The sequence below is a fragment of the Pungitius pungitius genome, chromosome 5 (genome assembly GCF_949316345.1).
Source record: "Pungitius pungitius chromosome 5, fPunPun2.1, whole genome shotgun sequence".
NCBI classification, from domain to species: Eukaryota; Metazoa; Chordata; class Actinopteri; order Perciformes; family Gasterosteidae; genus Pungitius; species Pungitius pungitius.
In genome coordinates, this window is record NC_084904.1 from 19,398,837 (window position 1) to 19,407,148 (window position 8,312).

The window sequence follows — 8,312 nt, forward strand, 5'->3', positions numbered from 1 at the left end:
GAACCTATGCAGATGTGTTCTTGTCATCTCAGCAGGTTGAAAGGGAAGGTTCAACCCAAAGAATGATTTTTTTCTTCTTTTTTTTTATACAAAGTTGAATAGGTTTGGATAAAATTGTTATATTTATAAGAAGAAATGCATACCTCTTTGAATGAAAACCTGTTGTTTGTTATTTCTAGGCTGACGTTTCATTACAGGTGTTCCCCTGGTGGCACGGAGCAGAGCTGCAAGGCCCAAATTCATCCGAGTGGAGAACAAAATCTGACCGCTTTCTCTCCGTTAGTTTGCAAACAAAAAAAGAAAATCCATTCAAATGTCACCCTAAAACAACACAAAAGATAATTACCAACCATCAAAAGAACCAACAGCGACACACTGAGACGATCCAGAGTTCATTTGATGTATATTTGAATTCACCGAGAGAGGGAAGGGTCAACGACCTGAGACCCGAGCCTTCACATCCAGGGGGTTTCGTGCTTTGGGAGGAACACCTGGAGCTCAGCACCAGTGTCTCCTGCCACCACCGGACTGCGATCGGTCTCACGCCCCATGAGTTTGTAACACATCTGGTTCCGTCCGCGCGTTGTGTCATAATCACTGTTTTTTATTTTCTGTTTGTGTGGTTTAAAGACAGACTGCCGATTCCTTTCTGAATGGGGAGCTTTTAGTGGAGGCCGTCTGCAGCTGCGTGTAAACATTGCGATTTTTTCGGGGGGTGGGGCGGGGGGGGGTATTCAGTGCTCCGTGTGAGCGCTTCCATTCACCACTGACTAGCAGCACTGTCTCAGTCACTGAATGCTTCGAACTATTCAAAATATTTGTCATGCAACTTTCTTAGTTTTTTTGGGGGGGGGGGGGATTTCTTTTGTACAAATAAATACTTTGCAAGCTGTTGGTCTCCGCTCATTTGGCCCTGAAATACAGATGTTTTCCTTCCACGGTCGTCGTGGTTTGGCAGGAAGAAGGACCCCAACAAAAGTTTGATGTAATGCAACTTGTTCTGATGGATTATATGTCACTAAGATGAAGGCAAAGCAGCAGAAAGAAGCTTGAAGCAATAATATGGACGAAGCCATGAGGGTGTCCTTTTGTCAGCTGGTTGTGTTTCTCCCCTAAACTCCCATTTATTGTTAGTGTCTTTGAATTAACGTACAGGAAGGAGTGGGGACCAGTAAAAGTTTTATTCTTCTCCTCTTTCCTTTTGGATCCTGCATTCCCATCCAACGATTTGTTTTTCAAAGATCAGTTCAGTGATTCCTGTATTTCAGGATTCATTGTAATGACTTTAGTGTCATCTAGCGCCACCACCAGGTCACAATGTGTCCCAACCTTTTGGTTTGGTGACTAAATATCTCCAAAAAGGCATTCACATTAGCTGCAGTATATATATATATATATTTGTATATTACCGTGTATAATGACACTTTCAAAATTAAAATAGCAAGTCCAAATGACTACTGTGAAAAAAAGTGTTCAACTTTAGTTCCACCTGCATGTTTTTATTTCCCTAAGATTTGAAAATACATTATTTATTTATAGGAAAATCATTCAAGTGAGAAAGAACAGGGATGAAGTTACTAGTGATGTTAATCAAAGACACAAACAGGCCACGATTGATTAGTTTCTTTTTTTAAAGGAGAACATTAAATCTCAAAGAAAAACAAAAGCAAGAAGCATTCAGACAACTCGTCACTTTCTCCCATACAATTTTATTCACAGAAAGCAAAAAAATAAAAATAAAGACACAGGTTTAAAATGATAAGACCAAGCCTCGAAATCAGTGACACATGAGATGACTCATAACGTGTCAAATATTTATTCCTTTAAAAACGTTTATTACTGATTAAATTCATGAAGGGAAAAATGAATCGTACGTCTCTTTTTCTCCAGTGTACAGCAAAACCACAGCTGACGAGTGTGTGTTTTCCAACCATGGCACACGGGGCATGTTCTGCACATGCACGGCTCGGTGTGCTAATCGTGTGTGTGTATGTTCTATATCGAATATAAACACACAAATATATTTATATATACATACACGTAATGAGTAGAAATGAGTGATTTGATACCATTCCTAAGCCCTGGAGGTCACAGCTGTCTGTTAACTCTCCCAATTCAACAGTAAAGGAGGAGGAGGGAGGAGGGGGGGGGGGGTGGGGGGGGGGGGGGGGGTAAGAAGTCAGTAACGACCCCGGCAGTGAGCGAGCTCCAGTGACGCAGTGCGTTCTCACATCGACGCTCCCACCGGCGGCCTACAACACTGTCAGGTAACACTTCGATCCGACCGGTGGCAGTGGGTTGGGTGGGGGGTGGGGGGGGGGGTGTGACAGCTTTTAAAAGCTAAAGGAAGAAAAAAAAAAAAACAAGCAACCATGACATCAGTCGACTGTTAAGAATGTTCTGCAAGGGGAGAAAATGCAGTAAATCCTGGGCCGTGTAAAAATGCACGTAAACCTTTTTACAAACACCTTCAAAGTGTTACATGCTCAAACAGCACCGGCTGCGATGGGCCAGTCCGTCACTGTGAGGAGGTGCTGATATGTGGGTGGGTGGGGTGTGAGGCGGTTGGGGTGGAGTGGGGTCGTGGGGGGGGGGCAGCCCTGAGCACTTCCTGAGGACTCAATGGGGTCGAATCAGATCCCGATTCACCCGAACAAACAGGGGTCACTATGGCAACAATCCAAATGATGGGCACCACTGACCTCTTTTTTTACATATATATTGGCAGTATCAGTGTTTATTTTTTTTTAAGGGAATGAGGGGAAAAAGATTTAAAAAACTCTGAACGAGTAGTAAGACTGCAGTGAGGGGGGGGGGGGGGCGTTGGCTCAGCACTATTTGAGGTTATATGCGGGTGGAGGATGGAAGGATTGGCAAATGTAGACAAAGGAAAACAAAGTGAAAAGGTTACCAGTTCTGTCCATCGGATTAGTTGCTAAAGACCATCATCATCATCATCATCCTCATCATGTCAAATGAAACTAAACCTAGCAGTTCATGATCTCACGGACTCTGACACGTTGACTGCAGAGAGACGGTGCGGCCTTCACTCGGGCTCAAGACTCCCGCTCTGAAAAACACCTCCTACCAACCAACCCAAACCCCCCCCCCCCCCCCCCCCCCCCCAACAAATAAACCTAGAAATAACAAAGAAATCCAGAAAAGGGGGAACCCTCCTCCTCCTCAGGCGCAGAGTCTGACTCTGAATGTCCCGTGTGCAGTGGAATGAGAAGGAGAGATGAGGAGTGGCGGGGGGGGGGGGTACGTGGATACAAACCGGAGCATTATGGCGGTCAGTCGTTGGCTTGCAGATCCTTAAAGAAAGGAGGACCTCAGGTCAATAGTGCCCATCTGCTGAAATCCAAATAAAACTTGATTTGACCATCTAATAAAATCTGTACACATTTCTTTTAAGCCGTCATGATTAGTTTGTCCAAACGGGACTTTTTTTTTTCCTGTTGTGTTTTTTTTTTTTTTTTTTTAATCTTTCACCGTATATTTATTAAATCTTTATTCGCTCTTTAATTTAGATGCTCCGAGTCCCATCTTGTGTGTATGCGCATGTGAAAGAACGCGCCGCCGCCCCTCGCTGGATGGCTCGGAGCTCGCTAGCAGCACTTTTTCTTTCGTTTACTGTTCCGGGTGAGTTTGACCACGTCGTTCTGTTGCTGCTGCTGCTGCTTGGCGAGCACCTCCTTCTTGGCTCTCAGGACCAGCTCCGTGATGCAGTTGAACATCTGCAGGAGGAGGACAGACCGGCATCGTGTGGTGAGAGACTGCGATTCTTCTTTTAACTAAGGTCATCTCTTGTATTTATATTGTAACTTATTACCATGTTATGTAAAGCGCGTGTAATTGGGAGTGAATCCGGTCATTTCTCCAAATAAAACAATTTTCACAAAAACCCCCCCAAAAAACCCAAATAACGTCTTTTTTTCTGGGCCGTGGACCGATACCGGTGGTCTGGGACCCTCGCTTTAGTCTGTACAAATACGCCACACTAAGGCCATGCAGCGGCGAGGTACCTCTTCAACGTTGATGTTCTCTTTGGCGCTCGTCTCAAACAGGTTGATCCCCATCTGCTCGGCGAACTTCTGCGCGTCGGTCGTCTCGACCACCTTGGAGTTGGGGTCGTCGTTTTTGTTTCCCACTGAAAACAGACGATATTGTCACGATGATGTAACAGGACCAGAGTTGGAAGAAATACATTTATTTATTTTTTAAAAGAGCTAGATTGGCGATGTCTTGTCAGGCGACGGGTGCGGAGGCGAAAGCAGAGACGCTGAAGTGTGAGCGCTCACCTAATATTCGGCACACATCGTCACAGTTCTGGTTGATTTCGTGTAGCCATCGTTTGACGTTGACGAAGGACTCCGCACTTGTGACGTCGTAAACCACTATGACGCCATGTGTTCCCCTGTAGTATCTGAACATGCAGCGAGAGAGAGAGAGAGAGACTTTGAGGTTAGCTCGCCCAGCAAGTCCCACAGCCAATCACAAACCCCAGCATCAGAACTACTATGTTTGTGTGTGGCAGTGTTTCTGCCTGATGGGTGAGGTGAGGGAGGGGGGGAGGGGGGGGGCATCAGACAGCAGCGATTTTGCTTGTGTGTGTCTCTGTGAATACAGAACCATAAACCGGCACACAGCAGGCGAGTGGGGCCCAACTTGCAGTAAAAGGCTACACAAACAGGATGCTATCCGGTGAGAGAAGCTGATACACAACTAGAACTATTCTCCCCAGCTCTGCAGACGGCGTCTTTAGCCTCTAGGTTTTGTTTGGATTGCGTACAACCCCACTGCTTTCATTCCCTCTCAGTAACCAGACACTGTTAGTGTCAAGCTGGTGAATATAGTGGAGAATTAATCAGCTAAAAATATATCTGTCTCTGCTGCCACAAAGTCATCATAAAATGTGTTAATGCAGAGTTAAAATTAGATTTAAAGTTTTAAGATACCATATTAGGAGAAATAGGATGTTTCAAATTCGCAACTTGTGTAAGAGACCATGCAGATAGTTTAGATTTTTAATCATCTGCTGCTTAGATTTAGAAGGAAAAGTATTTTCTTTATGTCGTTCACGGCATTGAAAAATTACATACTGAAGTTTTATCCAGAAAACACAATGCTGTCCGTCTGAATAATCAACAGATTTCACAATAAAAACATTTAATACTTTTATACAAAAGAATAGTCATTTTCCTTTTTTTTTTTAAGTGTTTCCATACCAGAGTAGTGAGCAGACCTGCGTTTGATTTGTATTGTCCAAAGAGCTCAGGGGGCATGAGCTGGGAAAATAATACAATGGTAACAACAACAATATGGGTTCAGCGATGATCCGGTACGGACCGGACCTGCTTTCATACATCAGCGTGGACCCGGAGGCACATGCTGGGTCACGGCGCCCGGCCCTCGCCGCCGCGCAGCACTACGTAGGAGACGCGTGGGGAATTCCACCCAGTTTCATAGCGCCGACTCGTTCTAGTTGCTTTCAAACTGCTTCCTCAAATAAAACCTTAATCTGGGGGCCGCTGAGACCCGGTCTTGTTTAGAGGGATTTAAAAAATTGCTCAAATTAAAACATCTAGCTGCACCCAACAAAGTCCCTGTGCGTGTGCGTGTGGGGACACTCACGTGGAGGTGATGGTGCGGAAGCGCTCCTGCCCTGCGGTGTCCCAGATCTGTAGCTTCACCTTCTCTCCGTTGATCTCCACCGTCCGGATCTTGAAGTCCACGCCGATCGTGGTGATGTAGCTACCTGCAGACGCGCACACAGAAATCAACCCAATGGCCTACAGCGACCAACCATCCCGAAATGGTGCCACATGGGGGGCGGCGGCGGCAGAACCACGCACCTGAGAAAGTGTTGTCTGCGAACCGCAGGAGGAGACTGCTCTTCCCCACTCCTGAGGAGGAAACCCAAGCACAGCAGGAGGTTTAGAGAGAGAAATCATTTTTATTTGACTTCAAACTCAATACAATTGTCCAAAGAATAAATATAATCTGGCTGTAAACAAAAACATTTACAATAATACGTGTTGCACGGGGTAAGAAGTGAGAGGCCAAACCAACACATTTGTTTAGGGCGTTTCAATGAACAATGACCCTTTCACCTACAGAAGCAAGACTTGCATCAAAGACACAAAGACAAAACAGCAAATGGAACAAGTACATCCTGCTTGGATCCTATAATAAGCATGCACAGTAATGAATAGATTTCAGGAAGAAATAAAGAGTCAAAAAGATGCCAGGAGGACAATGCAGAGGATTCCCGATTCCTGATGAGGGGGGGTCAGGGCTGTCTCTAAAAGACAAGTTGTCAGCATACAGCTGGACGTTATGGAAGGCGCGCTGCTGCTCGGCGTGAGGTGGGACCCATCCTACTGCCCCGTTACTGAGCCTCCCTATTGTGTCATTTCATGTTTGCTCCCTTCCTAAAAAGATCTCAGGTTCCTGTGTCCCCCCGGGGCTGAATAGAGCAGCAGCCGCATACAGTAAGTATTGGAGAACTTGGTAAGTTGTAAGCTTTTATATTCAATCCAGCTGTAAGTTTTTCGTGTTTCACAACGCGAAATCGAGTCACTCCCCATGAGCAGATTCACCTCGACGACCCGCTGTGGCCGAGGCCGGAGATCTGGTGCGCAATATTGGACCCTTGGCCACAGATAAGACCGCATGATGCCGAGGAAGACGGGTGGAGGTCAGAGGATCTCTCCTAAATGAACTTGATCACTGAGGACACTTGTACTTCCACGCTGCAGCTGAGGGGACACTGGCCTCTGTGTGCAAGCGATGCCTTTTCCCTCCACTGTGAGCGGCCAGCTGATGGGGCAGTGCCAGGATCCGTGTTGTCAATGAATGCAAAGATCACTGACCACAAAGAAGCGCCGCAGGCCCGAGGGCCGCAGTCCTACCGAGGGTGAAGCAACATTGAAAAATGCAGCCATGTTTTCAGTAATACAAGTGCAGTCCTTAACAGGAGAACTGATTAACATTACGCATCTAACCCGTGGCGTGGCCTTGTAATTTAACGCAAGGGAGCAGATTAACAGGTGACGTAACCACAGAGTGAGTGGTCTTTGAAACCTCGGCCGTATCGTCTCTCTGAATTGAAACTGCAGTCGGCAGTAACCGCTCTGTGGTGTCACTTCACTTTACTCTGACCGACTGGATGCAAACCGGAGACTGCAGTGCAGCATTCCTCCACTATCAAGCAGCTAGCACACTCGTGCTAGCTAGCTAGCGCACTCATGCTAGCTGGCTAGCTAAACAGCGAACAGCATTTCATTCACAGCCTCACCCAACGTTAGCACATATGTGTCGTATGTTTGAGGAACCATAGCGTCTCACAGTAATAGCTTTTCAGGAGCGGCTGACGTTAGCTAACAGTGAGCTCCATAGCCGAGCCGGAAAGTGTAACGTTAGCCTAACTTCCAACTAGCTAAAACGGCTACTACGGGATACAAAATAGAGGCCAAAATAGAAGGGGGCATGGGAAACCGGTCACGGGTATTTGGGTTACAGGGAGTGTCGTGTTGCAGAGGGGGGAATAAATGCCACCGCAGATACGAGAAAATAAGCAAATCTTCGAGAGACAAACCCTGAAGATCTGGAGGCGATATCCGGCCCGATCGCCTGACATGCCCCGTACACACACACACACACAACCCCCGCCCTGCCAGCGCCGGAGAAATATGTGTACAATTCACCAAGCTATTTATATGCAGAGAATATAAAATAACGTGTTCCAAACGCATCGTAGAACAACAACACGTCCCTCCAAATGAATGTCTTCTCTCCTTAGGAGGGAAAAAAATAACTAGACAGGGGCCCACTTCCCGTCCCGCATCCCCGGCGTCGTCTTACCGCTGTCACCGATGATGAGCAGCTTGAAGAGGTAGTCGTAGTCCCTGGCCATGCCGGTAGCTGGTGGCTCACCCCCGCCTTGTGCCGCTTTGCTCCCGTCTGCTGTCCGACCCCTCGGCTCGTAAAGAAAACGTGTATATACCGCCGTGTAATCACCAGCACCCCCCCTCACACGAAAGAAAACGACCACTTGCCGATGTTCAAACAACTGCTAGCCACCCCCGCCCCCGAGCCGCCGGCGTGTTTCTCGGGGTTTCGCGGCGTCAGCAATCCTCTCCCTCCGCTGCAAACAGCCGGAAACTCCGCTTCCTTCTCTGATGGAGCTGCGCCCAAAACTCTCACCCGGCCTCACTGCGCAGGCTCCTGGCGAAGCGCCGCCGTCCCATCCCGTTGATGAACACCGGCCTCGCACCAGTAGAAGGGCGAGCGCGGTTCCGTTGATTAAC

At 47.2% G+C, this 8,312-nt stretch overlaps 1 protein-coding gene across 2 annotated transcripts; it reads right to left on the reverse strand.

Annotated features, from left to right (window-relative positions):
• Positions 1-1,689: 1,689 nt before the first annotated feature.
• Positions 1,690-8,252, reverse strand: rab35b (RAB35, member RAS oncogene family b). Of its 2 annotated transcripts, XM_037481518.2 has the most exons (6): positions 7,867-8,214; positions 5,856-5,906; positions 5,635-5,758; positions 4,302-4,426; positions 4,026-4,150; positions 1,690-3,737 (listed from the first exon to the last, which is right to left on the reverse strand). In XM_037481518.2, the coding sequence occupies exons 1-6, from the start codon at positions 7,916-7,918 to the stop codon at positions 3,609-3,611; spliced, it is 606 nt and encodes a 201-aa protein (XP_037337415.1). In that variant the 5' UTR covers positions 7,919-8,214; the 3' UTR covers positions 1,690-3,608. The 2 variants fall into 2 exon arrangements, with proteins under 2 accessions (XP_037337415.1, XP_037337416.1); XM_037481519.2 differs by lacking the exon at positions 4,026-4,150 and having other exon boundaries at positions 3,631-3,737; positions 7,867-8,252.
• Between the last annotated feature and the right edge of the window lie 60 nt (positions 8,253-8,312).